The following is a 22726-nucleotide window of genomic DNA, read 5'->3' as shown; positions in this document are numbered from 1 at the left end:
GAGAATATCTGTAGTTACTGTAATGAATTTCAACAGACATCATCCACAACAAAATATAAATTCAGACAACGACGATGATGAGTTGAGTTGAAAACAAGATAACCATGCCTTGTCTAAGTCCTGCAAGGCTGCATACTTTACCACCAAGGCCCTTCTCCACTGGGTCACCCACATTAAGGCAATATGGCACATGAGCTCCTAGAGACATTGTGGAGTTTGTTACAAACACCCCCTGAATTTTAACAACAATGCATTTTGTCTGCAGACATGACAGCATAACAAAGCTGTAATGCAAGTCTCATCTTCCTGCACGTTTTCTGCATGTTAACAATGTATTTTAAACTTTTACATGCACTTTTAAGTAGATTTCTGGTAATTCTAAACTACCATGCAACGCTGATATTTCACAGAGAAGGGACTGCAATTTAAAATATTAAAGATTTTGCTACAACACAACCTTGAAGAACTACCAGCTAAGAAAAATTAAAAAAGAAGAATACAGATCCAAGTGTTTCCATAAGTTGAATGATATTTAGCTTGAAAAATTCACATCTAGCTAGTCTTTCATCACTAAACTTAATAAGCAATTTCTCTAAAAACACTTGTGACAGAGGAAAATATACAGATTTTTAGAAAGCTACCTGTTGATCTTAATGTGCTCAGTTGTCCTCCATAAGTAAGAAGAATACTAGAAACAATATAGACTGGAAAAGCACCAGCATGGAACCTTACTATCTGAAAGACAAGGATAAAGGGATAACTTCACTTCTATCTACAAAAAATATAATTTAAAAACACATACACAAATATTGTCATGAAACCAGAATGATAATGAGATTAGAAAATCTTTCTTGAATGATCCAGTTTCTCATTTTAATGCATATTTAATAACCTCCAATAGCGATTAATGTTATAGAAGGAAAAGACTAGAATATCTCATAAGAAGCTAATGAAACAGGTGTGGATAAATGATCAAATAAGAAACAAATGGGTTTTTTTCCAGTCAAGAAAAGTATGAAAAAAATCAACTATCACATTTCAGTAAAGGAAGTTTAAAACAATTTAAAAGCCACTTTCCAAGCAAAATCTGAATATAGTTATATATGCTTTTAGGCAAAGAACTTTTGGAAGCAATTACATGCATGTATTAATTGGCTTCCACTCTCCCAAGTCATGATTAATATACCAAGAGCCTATAAATTCTCGTAAAATAACAACAAAATGAAAAATCCTTGCTCTAAATGTATACATTCACATAGAGAATCTTGCCAGTTTTACTCCAGCACTACACTTAGGTGCTTGCAAATTAATTACTCTTTAGATCCAGAGAACTGCATATGGCCAGTCTATTTTTACTGATCCCCATGTCGAAATGTATTCTTCATTGATAACCAAAGAAGATTTCTTGAAAAGGAGCATATGGACCTACTTAGACTTTTCCCCTCAACTTAATTGATGCCAAATGTATTTTAAAGTTTTAACACCACTGACTCATCAGGCAAGAAAGTTAAAGTGACCTACAGATATTGAGCTCACCACAAAGCCACATACTCCACATTTACAGCAGCTCTTTAGAGCTAGAGAGCTTTTCTGCTCCTTTGAGGACTGGGGCCTGACATCCATCCGGGAGAGATCTTTGGCAACGGAGAAAGTTGCAAAATAATCATTGAATAGTGTTCCTTTTGGCATTAAGAAGGAACCTTATGTACCACAGTAAGGAAGTAAGGAAGTAAAAATTTCTATAGATGCTACTGACATAAAAAAAAACCAGTTTAGTATTAGGTTTTCTTACTTGCCCAAGAACTTGTAGAAGTGATGTCTTCAAAATTACCTTGGAAAAAAAAAAAAATTGTTTCATACAATGATAAGCATAAGTACAATATACTTTAACTTTTAAGAAGCAAATTTAAGTTCTAGAATACAGCAATCTCAAAACTAAAATGTATAACACCTTGCTATTGACAATTAAAAGCAAATGCTTTAAAGTTTTAGAGTCCAACTTTCAGTACTAACCCAGCTGTTGCAAAATACTTGTAACACACAAAGGCCAAACAGCCCACCTTTAGATCTGCTTAGTATTTATTTAGATTAATTAGCTATGGTTTAAAAGACTGATTTATGCAAAAATTTTCTAGCAATGCAAACTAGCAATAAAATAAAACTGTTTTACTCACTTCATACTGACAGTCTGGGGAAGAGTAGATGTTTAACTCTGGAAGGCTGCTGTCACTGTGAGGCTGAGCAATGTGCAGTTTGGCAGAAATCTCAACAAGAGATGGAACTCTGAAACAGCAACTTACATGGTCACTGCTGTCCTTATAACCAAGCAGAAAATACAAACGTGTCTCAGTCTTCACAAATGCACATAAAGCAGATCTACCACACCAAGTGTCTCCTCAAGCTGTGACAAAATGGTGTAAGGAACTTGTTTATCCTGTCACAAAGAACTACATAACATCCTCAATGCCCTCTCCTCTGAACTATCCTGGGACATGGCACTAAAGAAAGCAGACAAGTTCAGTGAACACACTGCCTCATAGAGCATGCAAATATGGTGAGTGCCAGGGCTGGAAAGAACATATCCTCCAGAATACAATTCAGTTTCCTGCAAGTATTACGCTGCTGGAAAACATGGGGGGCTGGAAATTGTGATCTATCCTTCAGACTTCTAAACTAAACTAGAAATACAGTTTTCCAACCATCTGAAATACAGTCAGGTTGTTCAACTTCATAAGTGACAAATATATTTCCATCAGTATGATTTGATTTTGTCAGGACTATGCTGCTGAAGCAAACATAGGGCTACTGTATAATCCAAACCCTGGTTTCCAGGACAAAGCCAGCATCCAGAGCAGCCACAGCTATCCACTCATGAGAAGGTCAATGACTATCCTGAGAATTTCAGAGCAGCATATCTGACTTCTTTTACAGGAAAACTAGTGAGAACCATTAAGCAAACCATAAGTAGGTACTCTTATTCTAGAAAAAGGCAAAACAACTTTGTCAACAAGGGCAGAAAGCTAAATGAGGAAAAGATGCAGAGGCCAAATACTTAAGACTGCAGAAACTGTCTCATATCAGAAATATTACCACAACAGGATGCAAATATTCTTAAAAAAACATATCAAAAAGTTATTAGTTATTAAAGTCCTTACTTCGCTACAGTTATTGAGTCTTCATATGACCAGGGGATATGAAGTCTGTAAACACTTGGTTTTCTTTCTGAAATGGAACAGCATTAAAAAATAAAACTTAACTAAGAACCAGATGTGGCAACTGTCTCTAAAAACTACAGGGCCAGTAAAACAAAGGTGGCACACAGATCATTACACAGAATCTCTGGGCTTGCAATGCAGATCAGAGCAGTTAGCAGAAAAATGTTTAAACTCAGGTTGTTATAGGACAAGACAATGAGTCATAAATTTTTAAAGGAAGAACAGTTATGAGAAGAGTTCTGCTTTTCAATATGAAACAAAATCTCAGTCTAATAGAATTCATCACTTTCTTTTTGTTTGAAACAGGGTCCTTTAGCAACCCATCCTGTTTAAGCTTATGTAGCTCGACATTCAAATTTGAGTCCCTTTATCAGCAAATAAATATCCTAGCCAAATATGCTTTTCTCAAGAAACACTTTCAATATAAGGCAGAATCCTGATGGAAATTCAACTTCCCTTTGCTGGGAAATAAGAAAAGCAAACATTAAAGAACTAATTCCTAATTTTCGTTGATCCATCCTTCTTAAAGTGGGAAGTGAGAGATATTACAGACATATTTGAACAGATTATAACAGCATTGCCTAAACTCCATTGCACGAGAAGATTTTAGTTTCTACAAATTTTCAACAATTTGTTTTATAAATATCTACTTTAGAAGACTTCTATTTACCTTTGAGTGACTGGCAGCGACTGTCTATATAAATTTTGAAAGCTTGATATATCTAGAACACAAAAAAATAGAATTCACTCAACTTTTCTCCCTCTTTCTTTTAAGGTTACATTACCTTAAAAACTTAAGTAGCATTCTTACTTGGTTGAAGTGCTGGAGCTGTACATTGTAAAGTAATCCAGTTGAATTTAAAAGAATTTTGCTTGAAGAAAACCCTGTAAAGGATGTAGTATTTTCACTTATTATATAAAATTATGTGAGAATGCACTATATTTTCAGATTATTTATTTTCCAGGAGAATTGCATACTTTCATATCTGCTAGTCTAAACCCCCATGTTTCTTATTTCTTGGTTACTAACAAAAGCACTGTTAGCTTCAGTGAAAAACAATCCCTTAAAACCTCCTAACCTGACATTTTTAGGCAAATTTATTATCCAAAGGTTAGTTATAGTAGTTTTCCATCTTTCCAAAAGCAATATGCTATACTTACCAAATGAAAAAAGATGTGTTACAGGAAGCTGGACTGTTCTGGAATCCTCTTTGAAGAATTCACAGCCCAAAGTATACTGCAATTGAGGATATTAAAAACAGATCTAAACCCAAGCACAAGACTAGAAAGCCTTTGTACTTGCCAAATTACATTTCTCAAGTGATCTCTCCTCTATCTTTGTTTACCCTGAAAATTGTGCATTATTAATTTCACTTCAAGATGTCTCTGTCACAACTATCTGAAGATACACTCAGAAGAACATCACACTCACTTGTGCTGTGAATAGCTTCTTGGATCATAGATTAATATACCACAGAGACTGTATTTGTGTCACAGAAAGCAATGTCAGATATGATTAGATTGGAAATTCCAATTCAGTATTCTGCCATTTCCAGGACTAACTGGAAAGGCCTGCCTGATCCAGATGGGTAGCACACAAAGCCTTCAAACATCCCTCTTACTGGGATCCTGAGAACCCTTGATGCAAAGATATCAATCTCATTTGTGAGATTCAAACTGTTAAACTCTGCACAACTCAAGTCTCCTACATCATTTGTGGTTTAAGAGCTTGCAGAGATATCTGACCTATGCCTCCCAGAATCCAGGTGTGGTGCCTTCAATTATCTGTATTCTCTGCTAACCTTGGTAAAAGAAATGACTGTTCAAAGGTATGAACATTCAGGAAATCAGTCAGAGTATTAAGAAGAACAAGGAAGATTACCATTATAATCTCCAACAAGAACTCTCAGAACTGATTTGAGAACTGTGGCTTTGTACATGTTTCAAGTGCTGTTCATGCCTTATTGTTTGGTATTTTATAGAAGTGTTTCTGAGCTTACAGAAGCTACTTTCAAACCATGTATACTCTGGGTCTATGGTTTCTCAGAGTAACTTAGCACATATTTAATATACTTCCTTTTCCTCTTGTCACATAACCTGAAAGTTATGAATACACTAAGCAAGCAATTTCTGAATGTCATATTTTTTTACCTTATTGCCAACTGCAGGAGGTACCTGAATGACAATGTGGGACAAAGAAGGATAGTCCAGAAGTTTCAGCAATACAACCTTAAAAAGAAAGGAAAAAAGAAAAATAAAGAAGTAGCAAAGCCATTACTGAACATACCCGTTAGTTTGCCCCTTGCCAGTTCCTAGTTGTCTACCTCTTGTACCCTCTTCCTGTGAAATACAATCTGTTCAATGCTCCAAACAGAACAACTCCTTCCTCTATGACTTGCAACCACCCCCTGAAGCATCTCTCCCTCCTACAAGTTAGGTACACACTTACCTTGGTGGTTGGAAGTAACTCAGCTCTCCAGGATAAATCAGCAGCTTCCAGGCTGTAAAAATTCATGCACATTAAGGGATGAACATGCTCATTATGCAGGCCCAGCGTTATGGCAGTGGATTAATAGGATTAATATACCAGCTTCTCTTTCTCTCTCTGAATTAACATGTTAAATTGAGAAGAAATTTGGGTGTACTGCTACCACAGTAATTTATCAAACTGCAGTAAATTCAGATAGTGCAAATCTTATTTATGCAAAACCAAGCCAAGCAAAGTTCCAACTCTCTCATACAGAAAACCTGCAGCACGTATTAGCCAGGCAGCTTAGACACAAAATGGAAACTTTTCATGAGCTAAAACTGCACTAACATTGAATTTTCATGCAGTTTTATTAGCATTGGTTAAATATCAAAACCACAACTTTTCATATGAAAATATCTAAAAGAGATCATATAAATAATTACAATTATTAGCTGTTAAAGAGTTTGGAACAGTTCTAAAATGCATTCACACACTGAACTGCAACACATCCATTTGGTCACTTCAGGTTTTCATTTTTTTGAATACCAGAATACTGCTGTTTCTATAAATAGTGTTCATGACCTCAGGACAGTCCACAGCCAACACACTATTGTTAGATGAGGTTTAAGTAGCAGTCCTGAACTAGTAACGTGCACTTCATGCTAATCAAAGGTCCTACAAAGGAGTAATAGCCAACTTCTTGGATCAGGAAAAAGTAATTGTGACATTGGGCTGTAGTCAAGACTCTGGTGTACACCTCAGTGATCCCAGAACGACAAAAACTCTGCTAGTTCAATTTTGCCTGGAAGTTTTCCCTAATTTGAAGGGTAGATTAAATTTACTTAGAGTTTATTTTACAAATTTAAGCTAAGACAATGTTTTAAATCTATTGTGTAATGACTGTCATAACAAATAAGCACTAAACCAAGCACCCGTCTAAATACTTTCCATATGACAGTAGCAAAGTCGAAGAAAGAAAGAGATGCTTCAATCCACTCTTTTGAAGGCTCTATGTGACATTTAATGTCTTTTGTCACAGGATTCTAAAGAAACAGAATGACAGAGTGGTTTGGGTTGAAAAGAACACTAAAAACCATCTAGGTTCCAACAGCTTTGCTGTGGACAGGGCAGGAACCCTCTACTAGACCAGGTTACTCAGGACCCCATCTACCCTGGCCTGGAACACTTCCAGGGATGGATCATCCACAGCCTCTATGGGGGAGCTGCTCTGATGCCTCACCACCCTCACAGTGAACAACTTCTCCCTAATATCCAACCTAAATCTGCCCTGTCATTTTGAAGCCACTACCCCTTGTTGTGCCACCTCATGCCCTTGTGAAAGGTTCCTCTCCAGCTCTTGCTATGAAGGTCAAAAATACAGCTCCCTGAAGAAGAATCTCACCTATTTTAAGAAAAGCTATTCTTTCCTGTTTTCCTGGTGATATAGAAAGCATGAATTATTTACAGTAATGATTTTACTTCCAATCCCTTCCTACCAAGGATAATTTAGAGACTTTAAATTCAGAGTCTCACAAAACTCATTTAAATAAAGAACAGGAACTGTTCATGCTCACCACGTTGATGAATTAGTGTTCATGCAGCCATAAATCCAGCTACTTGTGTCCTGTAAAGTCAATACCATAAAATACTACATTACCTATGTGTGATTGCATTTATAAATATATTAAAAATACTGATTACTTCAAACAATGCAAGGGTTAAACTGATGATAATTAAAGGACTGATACCATAATCTTGCAATTATAATTGCAAAGACAGAAAGGTGAAGCTTTAGAGTGGATGGTGGGGGTTTCTAGGAACCATTTTAAATAATGTCAGTTTGTCACCCTTTGTATGAATAAATACAAGGTTAAGCAAACAAGCTTTCCTAATTTCTCTTTCAAAAATATCCATCTTATATATCATGTTTAATCTCTTCTAGCTAAAAGAAACATCTCAAGGTACTCTGTTAAACAGAAGAGGAATGTTTTAGATATTTGATGTTCTACTGCTCCGTTCCTTGAGAACTTAAGTGTTCTGAAACAATAGCACCATGATGTAGCTCTAAGACAGTTGTTCTGTGCCTCCCTCCTCCTCTCAAGCTGTACTAGGCCTATGTTTCAGACACTATAACAAGGGCCAAAGTTATCCTATTAAAGCACAGCTAAGATCACAACATACATGTAAACACTGAAGGTGCCACTGAGAAAGACAATTACAAAAGCACCAAGCACAGACAACTGCTGTTCACAATGGTGGTATGAATGGCATCTTTGCCAAGGGGAGGAGTGGCAACAGGGACAGGCAGGATGAAACAGGAAAGCATCTCAATTTTCTTGCCACTAATGTAAAAGACGTGATTCTGAAAAGTGTATTTATCCATCTTCAGTTTGCCAAGAGATTAAATTCATTCTTGTATAAAACACTGAAAAAAAAAATTTGGCTGAATGTATGTGTCTCAAGCTAAAAAAACAAGAAATGCTGCACATTATTTCCTCTTCATAGCAGACAACTGAGATGATGCTGTTTCCTCATCTGTCTTCCACTCACTTTCTCTGCTTAGTGAAAGATCTCTGCAGCCTTTCAGGTTCACTTAAATTTTATTATGGAAAAGCAAACCTATAAACAGCTTTCCCAAATTAGAAGTCTGGCATAAACAGAGCACACTAAAAACAACTTCTTTCTTCCAAACCATCAATACAGAACTGCACTAAACTAAAGGACACAGAATCTGGAGCTAACCACAAGAGTTGGAAAGAAAACATCTGAGGTTCAGGTGGCATTGAAGGTTTCAGATCTTGAATACCAAGTGGGACATGCTAAAACAGGTAGTACTTCTGACATGCATTAGGCTGTAATTGTAAATGGATGGCAGCAATTTCAACAGCTGCTCATTAATTGTCTTAAAACTGCAGCAAATGGAAATTTAAAAGACACATCTTTATAAGTGAACTCCAGACATTAATGAAGTATTTTCTCACCAACATACTATTTTCACAGTAAACATGACTGTATGATATTCTGTGGCTTGCAAGAGGAAATGAGAAATATTTTCCATCAGAATCCTAAAAAAAAAAAGAACAAAACCAACTCATTAGAAAAAAAAAAAACAAAAACCAGAAACGCCCCCCAACAAACAAAAACATAAACACACACTGGGGAAATAGATTACTTACATTGTAAACTGAGTAAGTCCATTTTGAGCCTTTGACTGTAATCCACTTGAAAGCTCCTAAAAATAAATATTTCAGTATGCTGCACTGCGGGAACAATTATCCTTACATCCAAAATCTTGTATCTTACTGATCACCAAGATCTTATCTTCTATCCATATATGGATGCAAACCTTATGTGCTTTAATCAACACTGAGGATTACTACTGCTTACAATTACATGCAACAGTTATCATCAGTTACACAGGAAACAATAAACCCCTAGGATCCTGTTACTAAATACTAATGATAAAATAAAAACCCCATGGATCTTGAAACAAAATAAAGGTAACAAAAACAAAGAAACAGACTTATATTTGTGTAATTATAGGGTGAGTGATTAATGATGAGGCAACATTAGGAAGAGCCCAAATCTTTGTTCCTGCCAACATTTCAGAAAGCTAATACAGAAACTTGTGCAGAAGAACATCAGCAAAGTGAATAAAACACAAAAAAACAGGAGCAGTTTAAAGATATGGCTAAGGAAAAAGAGTAAGACAATAATGAAGAGATTAGAGTACAAATAATCCCAATTGTCATGCAAAGAGGTTGTATCTTTCTTCCATTTAAGGAGAGTAACAAGTTAATTATAAAAATTCAGCTAAATGTCAAGAGGTCACCATGAATAGGAAGACAAAAGCATGAAATCCAATTTAAACCAATTTTTCTTATTGCTAAAAACTGACCCAAAAAAAGGTAACCCTCCCAAAAAAATCAATTTCACAACCTCTCTGGGCACCTGTTCTAGTGTTTGACCACCTACCTGGTGAAATATTTCTTCCTAATACCTAATTAGAATGTCTTTTGTTATAACACGATTTCTACTGCCAATTGTGCTACTGTAAACCTCTGATAAAAATCTAACTTCACCTTCTCTCCAATTCTTCATTAGGTAGTTGAAAACAGCAACATGATCCCCCTCAGCATTTTCTTCAGGGTGAAAATCCTCAGTTCTCTCAGCCTCTTTCCCCCATTTCCTATGCCCCAGGAACTGCCTATTTTGGTGGTCTTTTGCTCCACACTACTTTCAGGAGATGCCAATGCATAAATACATTCATGTAAAGAGGCTGCCCAAAACTGGACACCAAAGTACAAACTACTCTACAATGTCTTACACTGACAACATTCCTGAAATAAAACAGTTTGTGTAAAACAGTTCAGCCCAGTTCAGCAAAATAAAGCTTTGCCCTACAAAAGTTGTGTTTAGTCCATAAGACTCTAGGCAGTCAAAATCTCTCACTTTTAACTCTGCATCCTTAGGAAGGAACTTTAAAGGGAAACCCTTGGTGAACAGTTCATTTCACCCTGCCATGTCATGGGAAAAAGGAAGTGATTGATGGAGCAAATCTGAGTATTCAGATCATAAAGTACCACAATGGCTCTGCAACACCCATCCAGTCCCTCTTGCAACCACTGCAGATAAGGCTGCCCTTTTGACATCCAGCAATTCCCAGTTTCTGAGATTTTCTACTGGACAACCTGGTGTAAATATGAATCCTCAGAATCCAAGCTATATAGAAGTGACAGATTTTGCACCTACCCTTGTTAACCAATTTAATACCAAAACCAAATAAAAGCAGATTGCTTAGGTCTATAACCGGTATTTTAGTTTGTCTGAAGGAGGACAAAGTGTAATCTGAAACTTTGTTAGTGAGAAGATTAACAATTAACAAAGCAGTATCACTGAATCCTATTCAAAAGACAACTGCTGCATACCTGTGAGGTGTGTAAAAGCTTCAGGATTTTCCTCAAACATCTTTGCAGGGTGTCTCACAAAGTGGTGATTCAGTACAGACATTCTCTTCTTTGGGTCTTCAGTTATCTAAAACAAGAGCACATTATCAATTTTTTAGCAAAGTGTGTAGTTTAAGATCATCTCATGATCACAGCTAGCGATACAGTTTTGTGGGGGGAAGGCAGGAGAGATTGTTAGAAGACATTGAGCCCTTTCTGTTCTGAATTCAATGCTCTGAAATGCCATCAATAGTCAATCACTGCAATACAGAAAATCTACACATTATAAAGCACAGCCAAAACTTTCAGGAGTTTTACATCCTCACCTACTCATAACGCCCGGAAACCATTCCATTAAACTTTCTTTATAGACACACATGCATTCTTCCTGAAATGACACTTAGGGCACAGCTTAAGAAAAATTCTCACATTTAAGCTAATCTGAGTTCTCATATCCAGCTGTATAGCTACACTGGGATTCACTTTTGTTTGGGGTTAGGATTTTTGTTTGCTTGATCGGTTTGGTTTTGCTTTTTCCAAATAGGCCTTCCAGGAATTATTTTTATCTATTCCACTTTCCAAAACTGTGGCCACTACAACTGATGTCTGAAAAGTTTTACCCTCTAGCACAGTCAGTGCTGTAGAACAACTGTACTGCTCTTTTTATCTCTCTAAAGCACACATTAAAGTAAGTACACATGAAAAATGAGGAGTCTGTCCCAAACAGCCTCAGAAGGAACACCTGAAATCCCTCCTCTTCTGCATCTTGGGCTCTGCTCTTATTGAGAGGTCAAATTCACAGCTACAGATCTAACAAAATTTGTTGATCTGGTGCAAGGTCAACTGAACCTGCTGTTTTGTGGAAGAAATGTTCAGCCCACAGCTCAGCTATAAAGCATCAAACAGTCAATAATGAAAACTGAGCTAACACCGTCTTATTTTTGACTTTTTGACCAAACAACACAAAGGGATTTTTCAGTGACTGGTACAAAATGAAAACTATTTTCTCAGTGTGATTTAGAATAATCAAGAAAGAGCTTTCTGTAAAATATCTCTCCTGATTAAACATTCTGGGATGGAAGAAGAAAGGTTGATGGGTAAATATACAGAGACCACTTATACAGACCTGCCTTGTGTTTTCATCTATGAGATCAAAAAAAGCTCTAATGGTAGCCAGGATCAGTTCTTTGCACCTAGAAGACAGAATAAGTAAAATTAGATCTAGGAAGGAAAGATCCAGGGTGATAAAAGTGATCAGAATAGACTTCACCATAATATTAAAGTGAAGTTAAATTATGGTAGAAAGTGATAACAGTGGATAAGAGAGCTATGCACAGTCACTCAATTAACCTTTGTTCCATTATCTTACCACACTATGGAGAGATGGTCAGTTGAGGCCCAAGCTCTAGGCACAGCTGAGCTCTGTTCAGGTGAAGAAAATGGTTACGTTTTGTTAGTACTCAACATTCTAAAATTATATGGAAAACTTTCCCCTCCTTATTTAAACATATTTGCACAATTATTAAAAAGAACAGCCTTTATCTTAAGAGTTTCAGGGCTTAGGGTACAACAGAATGACTTCTTCAGTCACCCATCTTGCAAGCGCTAAAGCACATGCAAGATGAAAATTACAAAACTATCTATGCTAAATAGCAGAGACTAAGAGTGAAAGGGCAGAAAATGGAGAGGAGGAAACTTACCAAAAATTTCTTCAAAGACTGCTTCTATGACTAATCTTGCTATTTTAATAACTGATCCTAGCACATGAGAAGAGCAGCATGCCAATGAAAGCTGCTGTTGAGAAACCAAGGGCATCCTCAACATAAAGAACCATCAGAACACCACAAAGAAAGACCTGGTCAGTCTGAAGCCATTACTTGCGTTAAATGGATTTCATGTACTACATTTTAGGGCTTAACACTATCAAAAAAATCTCCCACAAATGGAGCTCATCAACCTATTGCTCAACATGAACAAAATAAACTATGAACTATTAATGCATCATTGGGAAGAAAAAACCAAACTGAACAATAACAACCACAAAACAACCTCCAAAACAAACCAAACAAAAGCCAGAAAGAACTGGTACCACTACTCATGAAAGCTCATGCAAAATTCTGGTCACCAACACTCAAGAGAAATGAAAGTAGAGCAGATGCAAAGAAGGGTTACTAGGACAAAGGGAATGCAGAGTTAATCCTCTTAGCCTAGCAGGATCAGAGCTGAGCCTATTTATAGACAGCTTTCTGTACAACACACGGGGAGGTAAACACCAAGGGAATGACAGATATTTCATACAACATTTTAAGCAGATGTCAGAAGAAAGGCATTAAAAAACTGGCTTCCGCAGTAAATGGAAGTTGGAAATTACAAATTTGCCACCTCCTTGTGAGTGTTTTCCAGCTTCTCCGTTGTCCATGTAGGAAACAAATTGATGGAGAGGGATGGAACAACAAACCTAAATACTTTCTGATGACCCTTGATTGCTTTTGAAAGGATAGATGACTCAAAAAGCAGAAAATTATTCTTAATGATCCTCTACGTCCTTTCTATTCCTAAATTCTATGAAAAACAACAAATACAAAAAGAAGGTGCTATGCCAGAGCTCTCTAATGGAACACTCTACTTCTATAGTATACATTCACCTTTCTGCATATACACACCTCTTGCAAAAACATGGGATAATAAAACCTGTGTTCTGGAACTGAAGAAGTGCAAGCAGGTGGTAAGAAGAAACAGTACCAAGTGATAGATGATTCCAATCAGTGCCACACATATTCCTCCAATGGAGGCTCATTACATCAACTATTTTTGATTTTATAACCATACCATATCCATCTAGAATTTGACCATGCAGTATTTTCATACTGATTTACACTATGCTGCCCATATAGACACTGATACATGCATTACATTAATAACTATCTAACACAGTTCCATGCAAAACCAAAAAAACAGTTTGCTTTTTTACCACAACAGATAAGGCACTGTCATGTTGACTCAATCTTGGTAGAAAAGCCAGTCCTGAACGAACTTGGTAATCTCTGAATCCGCCCGCCACAGAAAGGGTGGTTAAATTTCTTAAATCTTGGGCCTTTAGAATCCAATGATTGTTTACAGCTGTATAAAAATCTAAAAAATATATTAAAATCAATCACCATTTTCTCATAACCCTACTTGATATACAAAAAAACCCGCTATATAAACATTAACTAAAAGTTTCTGTAAGCCCCCTGGGAGACATTTGAGCTCTGATTATCACTTTTGATTCATGTAAGAGAGGAAAATTATTGTTTTAACCCAAAGAGGTAGCAGTTAGGAAAGACAGATACATTTTCTGTATCAGCTGAGCACATACATTGTTAGAGTAGCAATCCATAGGTTTATTTGAAAGACAGACACAGATTTACTTGAAGACCAGAAACAGTCAGTAAGGAAGAAGCATTGCACTGAAATCAATTGTAGGATGGAGAATTAATACAAACACAAATAATTAAATTCAGTAGCTAAAGATAATCCATTCCTCTTGGGTGTCACAGAGAACAATGAAAATTAATGTCTGTTCCCTTCCCTTCACCAATTCCCTCAGTATCTACATGTAACAGCACAATTATCACTAAACACATATTTAATCAGTATAGTTTAATCAAATCTAGCTTTTCAGGAAGTGTATAGTACATGTGTAATGATTATACTTTATTTTTATGCCACACTTATTTAGGTGAGGGGAAAATATGATCTTTTCTGTAGATATTGAAAATACGTAATTACATCTATATTTACATACTCCCCTCTACAACCTCTGGGTATGAAAAACATTAAATTTAGCACCTTTTACAGAACGAATACTATCTTATTCAATAAAGATAAAAGTCATTACAGAGGTCAAGTTTCAAAAGAGGAGAAAGAAAAGAAAGAAAATATGTCATTCACTGGAAAGGTTATAAATTTAGAAACATGCCCTGCAACTTATTAAATTACAAATTATTGAGAGCTCCAGGCCTCGCACAGAAACTCAAGTCCACATAATCCATTCTATATGACACTTTAGTTTCTCTGAGTATCCTGGCACCCTCAACTACTTGAGTAACAAAGAACAGATTAATTACAGTAAATAAAGCAGCGCATTTTGCTGTCGATTTGCAAGAATCTTCCCCACTAAAGCTTGAGAGGATCAATAAAGAAATACCATGCGATTAGACAAATGCAATACTCACCAGTAAGGTATTTGTCTAAAGGCATTACAGGTGCAGCGTGAGGTGTGGCTTGTGTAATGAGCAGGTTTATAAGTTCAGGCTTAAAATTCTTCAGAGTGAGCAATGCTCTTGCAACAAGACCACCCATGGAATGCCCAACTATTGCTACACTGCTCGGTGCAAATTCTCGATCCTTCAGCAAAGAGCAACCAGACACATCAGAAACAGATTTGACATTGAACTATTCTTATCACCTGTAGATTTCCTCCCCCCAGCTCCCCCAAATTCACTTATGGTCTTTCAAGGACAACATGAATTAGCATCAACTTAACAAGCTTGAAAACTGAATTAAAATTTACTTGCTATCTCATGAAGTATCCAGCTCAAAAGGAAATACTGTGTAGCCTGTGTAAGCTTAGTAAACTTAAGCTGATTTTAATTTCTGAAACTTTTAAGAACAGAGGACATCAAAGAACTTTCCCAGAGAAAACTTGATGTAAGGCAATGAATATATATGAATATTTTAGTAAACTACAGGTGTTTACATCTCTACTAGAAAAAGACATCCATTGTGCATAGAAATATTTCTTTAGAAACACAACACAGAACCTCCTTAAAGCCCTGGGATTGATGTAAGTACTAAAAATCCGTTAAAGAAAAGCACTTCTCTACTGCATTATTATCACCTTCTAACATCTAGCCACATTATAAAGTGTCCCTCCCCTACTCATCACTCTTCAGTTTTGCAGCAGGAAAGGCAGCCCAGAATTCCATTCCCAAATGGAAGTGAATTACTCAGCATGTGTCACTACTTACCTTGTACAACTTAAGAATTACTTTTATGCACTCATGGACAAACTTGGTCTGTCGTTGCAGACTACCACCATACAATGCAACCAACTCCTCATTAAAGTTGACACTGAAGAAATTAAAATGATACTTGAAGTCAACATCTTCTGCTTTTCTAAGTGCAATGGAGCCAAGAGAACGTACTAGAAAAAGAAACCACATCAATAAGAACAGTCCAACAGTCACTGCTTAGCATCACTTTAGCAGAAAAACACATAAATACGTAATCAATTAAGAAAGAAATACATTAAATCCATTGTTCACCTCAAGTAATTTATAAAAGACATTCTAAACCAAACCATTTCTTTTCAGCTTACTGCTGACAACAGAGATATTTTATGTCAGGAACAAATTTATACAAGGATCATGTTCCTCCACCTTAAGGCTGCTTTTCTCATCTCATTTGCAACTTCTTGGTACAAATGAGAAGAAGGCATTCTTGATTCCAACTGCAGAGGCAATCCTATTGCTAGGCTTTCTTGAAACTCCTTTGAAGGCCATCAACTCTATGACAACATTCCCAAATACCACTAAGATAGGTATGGGGGATTGCAAAACCAAACCCTAAAGGACACTTGTCCATCTAAAACCTCAAGTGAGAAAATGTTCACTTTACAAGGTCGTGCTTCTGACCTGTCTTCCCTGTCTAACCCTGGCTACAACTCAATACAGCCTTTTGTGTGCAGAATTGTCCCCAAGTTTCCATGGAGACAATGCAGGATGGGAACAATAACAGCTGCAAATAAAAAGGCATGGTAGCAGAAGTAGAAAATAAAAGAGAAAGTCCCAAAAATATAACAGTATATAAAATAACAAATGATGGTCATAAAGGTCTGCCCAAATCCACACAGGAGCAAGATTCTCTTAGGATTCTCTCAGGGTACAGGTTGAGAGAACGGCAGAACCCTCCTTCTCAGATCATCTTTTATGCAAAGTCTGAATTTCGTACATTTTACAAATTCCATTTTAGTGCCCATGAAAGATGATGAATTAATATTTCAAAAGTGCCTGTAATACATCAAAAACTCCTGAAGGTGGGCTGTGAGTGAGCCTCTTCTTTCAACTCAGAGGACAAGAGGAAATGGCCTTAAGTTGCACCAGGGGATATTTATATTGGATCTTAGGAAATGTTTCTTCCTTAAAAGGGAGGTCAGACATTGGAACTTGCTGCCCAAGGTAGTGGTGGAGTTGCCATCCCTGGAGGCATTTAAAACCTGTGTACATGTGGCACTCAGGGACATGGCTTAGTGGTGAGCTTGGCAGTGCTGGGTTAATGCTTGCATTCCATGATGTTAAAGCTCCTTTCCAATCTAAACGGTTCTATGAAGATAACAAAGGCAGCAGCAGCACCTGTCTTCATTGCTTATCAAATATGAATATATTTTAAACAACTATAAAAATTATAATAGCAACACCTTCTCTGCTCATCTAGGCATCAGAATAAAACTCACAATATTGCCTCACAATAAATTCTGAACAAAGTAAGAATTAATATGAATTCATTTTAACAGAAGTTTTGCAAAATGTACAGATGATGTATTGGCAGTCTTCCTAAATCCACTCCAAAAGGAACATGACTAAAATATTTATTGTTCCTATAGCATGCAGTACTTCTACTCACCTAGTTTGTTCTTCAGATATTTCCTTTTGATTCCTAAAATGCCCTGAGAGTACCATTCTATTTCCTGCATAGTGATGTACTGCCATGTGTTTAGAGACAGCATTAATTCGCAGATTTGCAATATTTCATGCACAATCACAAAAGTCCATATGGTACCTCTCATAATCATTATGTTTATAATCTTCTTTGGATGCTATTGTGCCTGGAAGTCTGTATGGGTTTTCTGAAAAAACTAATTGGTAAAATACTTTACGCTGTTAATAAGCTAAGCAAGTACATTCTCAAAAAACCCCAGCTCTCTAAAGGTTCTCTGAAATCAGGTAATTTAATCATCAAGTTTAGTGTTAATATAAGGAAAAATTATCACAGTAAGAAATCAGGGCTCAGACTATGCTGGTTTTCCCCACACACATCCATTTTCTAACATCATGAGTGGGTTATTTACTGTTTCAAAGCATATTTTAGGGAACAAAAATAACAGTCTGACAAACTCAGACTGGAAGGAATAGCAGGTACCAAAGTAAACATTGAAGCACAAAACTTGATGTACCATTAGCTCTGGTATTCAAAAAAAAATTGAAAATGCTTTAAAACATTAAAAGCATTTTAAGCATTAAGCATTTAAAGCATTAAAATGCTTTAAAACTAGAGGGCAAGCTTAGATGATGCTGATTTCTATAGCATGGAATTCCTTTACATCACAGATAACAGATGGTTCAGCTTCTCCTAATCAAATTCAGGTCGTCTTTTATTTGGCATTCACGGCACTAAACACTGTTCAAATCAAAACCAATTAGATGTTTGCAATCAAATGTACAGCAAGGGTGGAGTGCTGCTAGAGGACAGCATAAACTGTACTGTTCCTGGCTTTCAAAAGATATTACAGCTTAACCATTCAGCCAATTTCAAACAAAAATCATGTATCCTGACTGGAATTAAACAGACTAATATGATCAAGCACTGTGACTCTATCTGGTATAATTTCAAACAGAAATGCACAAATCTGAGAGCTTTTTTGTAACAAAGCTATAACTCGGCTAAATACTCACCTTGTTTGTAACTGCCAGCATTCCCAGGCAGAAAGAGAACTGGAATTCCTGTCAGTAGGAGATTTTTGTTGTCTTCAGCATAGTTCCCTTCCCCATAGAGATACAGCTCATATGCTGGGTATCGTCTGGCTGTTTTCTTAGGTAATTTTATTTTCTATTGCAAAAATCAAAAAGAAAACAAAAACCTTGTTTATAGAGTTACAAAGAGGAAAATACAGTGGCTATCTAGCCATTTAAATGATCCGGCATATGTGGCTGTAAATTACAGTCTAAAGAATAAATAATGAAAAACTTGGTTTGGCTTTAAAAAAGAACTAATTAAAAATAGCGTATCAAACTGTTTAAGTAAGTATTACTGGGCATAATGAGCTGCAGTTACTTACTCTAAAGAGTGATTACCTTCAAGTAGCTTTGAAACAAACTGCAAATGAATGCAATTATATATCTATCAAAGCTGCACATCTGTAATGTAAATCCAGCCTTATAGGGCAGGGAAAAGGAAAAAAAGAAGGTATGTCAAAACCCCACCAATTCTCCCAGGAGAGGAGAAGCTGAGACCAGAAACTGGGGCACAAGAGTGATGCTAACAATTCCTGATGCACTGGAATGGTTCTGGAACCCTTCCCAATGCCATGGATCTCAGCACAAGGAAACAAGAGCTAAACCTAGAGAGCAGTGGGTGTGGGAGACTGTCAGGTAACACCTGCTGCCTTGGGGAAACTACAGATCTCGTGGGAATTCTCTTTGCTGATTTTTACAGAGATGTCACCTGCAGTGGGAGTTCAAAAAACAGCAGCTACCACCTCAATACAGCTCAGCAGAAAAAACAAACCCATGGTTCTCTGAGGCTTTTTCTGTTTCCTTTCCAGAGCTGGGCTTGTGGTCTGACAAAGCACCTGGTTCTGAACAGCTCAAGCTCTAATGTACATATCAGCTTGACAACAACAAGTAACCCTGTAACCTAGCACACATCTGAGTCACAGGATTAGGATCCCTAAAGAGAAAAGAACAAAATCTCTGATCCCAAGGGCTAGGTGAGGATTAATCTTACACCAGTAAGTCAATCTCTTAGAGTCATAAGTCACTGTCTTAATTAAATGTGTTCTTGTTTACTACTATCTTGGTTTAACACCTGCATATAGGTTGGTTGGTTTATAATTCTGAGTTTCTCAGATACAGATTTTTAAAATTTTTATGAATGCCAATACACTCACTCCAGTATTTGATTAATTATGTTAGAATTATATAACAATTGAGAGAAAAATAAGATAATACAAAGATACATGTATTAAGGTGTAATTTATATTTTAAGGAAACACTTTTACAGAACAAGGTCAAGACTAAACTCAGTTTTGCATCGCAAATCTCCTGTAAAGTCTCTCTTAATTGCTTCCCTGAAATAGAAGCATCTTTAATTCAAATAATTTATTGTTTTCTCTCATTTGCATCTACCATAAAGGTGATTTAGCTTTAATTCTATGCCCCCACACTCCTTCCCTTCCCCTGTTCTTGGCTATCTCTCCTCAACTAATGACTATTTTCTTTCCCCCTTGGACTCCAAATTTTTTGGTATACTGATTATTTGCAAACTATTTTCATTATTTTTTTGTAAATATATATATATATAAAACCTCTATTCTATGAGATGTATCTATGTGTGTGTATTATCTACAGTATTTTAATTATCTTGATTCACTAACACAGTGTGAGAGTGCAAGTTAAATTCTTGCACCGAGAACAAGAAAATTTAAGCTTCACTCAAGGCTTATATCTTCATCCTTTGGTCTTTTCCCTTTCTTCATCTTGCCTTTCCAACTTCGCTGACCTCACTGTCCCATTCTCATTCCTCTCTGCTGCTCCTCTTGCAAAGGCTTTCAAAGTAATGTGAAAAAACCTTCAGCAGTTCCAATTACTAAACTAAGAGTGCCATCAAGATGTGCTTATATGACAGATCAAATCAACTGTTCATGCACAGAAACTTCCTGATTCCTTGTCCTCTCAAAAACTTTTATAGAACATAAAATAAACATGCTGTTCTTCCTTGGGCCAATGTCAAACACAAAATCCCACACAACCCATGAGAATTGTACTGTCAAAATACTGGGGGGTTGGGGCTTTTTTGGGGGTAAATCAGTATTTAAATATTATAATAAAATGGCAATGTATAATTCAAAAGAAAAGAGACACTCATGTTCCATGACAGTGGGTTTAAACTGTGAATTCCCAAGACACTGCTTATGTAATCAGTTGTAGCAAGCTACAGCAACTTTTTACAATGTCAGTGCAGGCTTTGTTTTTCAAGAAATTAGGTTTATGTGAACAAGTCCTCATGACTAACTTCTGACTCTCTTGCCAAGTACAGCTGAACAGGACAAGGGCAGGTTAAATTCAAGCACTGCAATTCTAAAATTCGTGCAAAAAAAGATGATCAATTACTAGGCTGACTGTGAGCTAACCCACACTGATAGGCACAAAAGAAATTAAACTTCCTGTTTAACTGCTCAAGCAGTTGTTCTGTAACGTGACACCACTTCTGAAGTAAGGACAGGTACTTACTGTACCACCCGAAACTCCCACCCTGGGATTTCCTACTGAAGGCAGCACTACACACACAACAGACACCTCCAACGATGAAAAGCTCCTTGTAAAGTACAATACCTTAGCAAACCCAAACGAATTCACAATTTGCCCCCCAGCTCAAAGTACTGTTTCCCACATAGTAAAAGTGATTACACAGGAAACAGAAATTCCAGAGGGCAACGCAGTCAGCTGTGACTTGTATCCCCTGCATCTCCTGTGCAGCTTTAAGCCTTGCATCCTGCCTAAAAATGCCTGGAGTTTAAGCCATAATGAGTAAATACAAAGATGTGGTGGCAGACAAGAGTTTCAGGCACCCGCCAATAACATCACATGGATTTTGCCAGTAACTTTCTGCGGGCTGGCTTCAGATTGAAGCTGAAGTAGGTTCTGGCTGCCAGGAGATCTGAAAACTTGCTGCGTAGTATTTAAGTACTTAAAACTGCTTAAATGAATTTGTTCTACGGCACTGACAAAACAATTCCTGTAGCCATACCAAGTTCCTCTTTTGTAGGCTGAGATGCCTATATCAAAGTTAGCAAATAAAGGTTAATAGATCCAAAAATTAACTTTCTGCTTCATTACGAATTTAAACACTGAAGTTTTGCTTTTGATCTTCTTTACTGTGCAAGCCAGCTTGCAACCTACTTCTGAACTGTGTTATTGAGAATAATTATTATTTTTTCCAACATAAATTACATCTCAGATAATGAAAAATGAAATGTTCAGAACGTAACCAATTATGCTTTTAATAAAAGAGAAAAAGCTGTTGTATTTACTACTATCAAAAAGAGAGATAGTTTTCTAACAACTGCGTGCTGCGGCATTACCAGTGAACTTAAAAACACGCATTTACATCCTTCCACTACTAAGCCAGAATAGTGTGTGGAAAACATCAGTTCCAGGAGCAGTCCCCTGTCTCAAACTGATCCCAGGTTTTCAGAGAGATTTCTAAAAGGCTGTAAGCAAACAAGAGGCACCTCAGAGGGATTTACAAGCTCTCCCATGTATGTTTCGGGACACGCCACCTCCAAAGTGCTCCCCGAGAAGACTTTGCACCACTGTTCACCACCTCGAGAAATACACTGATAATGAAAGCTCAGTTCTGCGTTTTGAGACATTGGCTACTGCACAGCACGAAGTCATGAGAAGGGCCATGAAATGCAGGGCTCGGCCTCCTGAGCACCGGCAGTGCTGGCACAGGAGCCGGCCCAGCCCCTTCCTCGGCCAACACCCGCGTAGCTCCCGGCTTTCACCGAGCCACACGAACTGCGGGCTCTGGCAGCTCCCATCGCGGGCAGGTTTCGCACGGTGGCAGCCCCAGACCCCGCTGGTTACAGGTGGGCAGCTCCCGCCGCCCTCGCCCCGAGGGGCACGGCCACACGACGCGGGCACAGCAGCGTCCTGCCAGCCGGGCGCCGCTCACGCCCAGTGCCCATTCACCGCTCTGCGCCCCAGCGAGCCCCGAGTTCCCAGCCCGCGGCTGCTCTCCCTGCCCGGGGGAGCCGCGCCCCAGGCTCCGGGCTCCGCCGGGGCGGGCGGCAGCGCCCCGGGAGCCGCAGGTGCCACCTGTTACACCCCGTCGCACTCACCAGGTACTCGGGGTACTCGTACATGTAGGTCATGCTGCACCGGTTCTCCTCGTAGAGGAACATCACGTCCCGCACGCCCAGCAGCACCAGGGCCGCCAGCGCCCCGTAGAAGAGCGCTGCCAGCGCGGGCAGCCGGCGGCCCGCCCGCCCCATGGCGCCCCGCGGAGCGGAGCGCTGCTCCCCGCGCACACGGGCACGGCGGGGCGGGGCG

General features: G+C 37.9%; 1 protein-coding gene across 1 annotated transcript in view; it reads right to left on the bottom strand.

The window, feature by feature from the left end:
• PGAP1 (post-GPI attachment to proteins inositol deacylase 1) overlaps positions 1-22726 on the bottom strand; it is a 34602-nt gene that overhangs the window by 11741 nt on the left and 135 nt on the right. Inside the window, 20 exon segments of the mRNA XM_030277795.4 lie at positions 642-735; positions 1793-1831; positions 2175-2283; positions 3156-3222; positions 3886-3937; positions 4027-4100; positions 4377-4452; positions 5367-5444; positions 5665-5716; positions 7260-7309; positions 8667-8750; positions 8862-8917; positions 10614-10719; positions 11758-11824; positions 12001-12053; positions 13603-13763; positions 14849-15020; positions 15644-15819; positions 18347-18500; positions 22516-22725. Of these exon segments, the coding sequence (XP_030133655.4) occupies positions 642-735; positions 1793-1831; positions 2175-2283; positions 3156-3222; positions 3886-3937; positions 4027-4100; positions 4377-4452; positions 5367-5444; positions 5665-5716; positions 7260-7309; positions 8667-8750; positions 8862-8917; positions 10614-10719; positions 11758-11824; positions 12001-12053; positions 13603-13763; positions 14849-15020; positions 15644-15819; positions 18347-18500; positions 22516-22725 (1930 nt within the window).

This window comes from Taeniopygia guttata, chromosome 7 (assembly GCF_048771995.1).
Source record: "Taeniopygia guttata chromosome 7, bTaeGut7.mat, whole genome shotgun sequence".
Classification (NCBI taxonomy): domain Eukaryota; kingdom Metazoa; phylum Chordata; class Aves; order Passeriformes; family Estrildidae; genus Taeniopygia; species Taeniopygia guttata.
The sequence above is the reverse complement of the archived record's forward strand: the minus strand, read 5'-3'. Positions and strand labels throughout refer to the sequence as shown.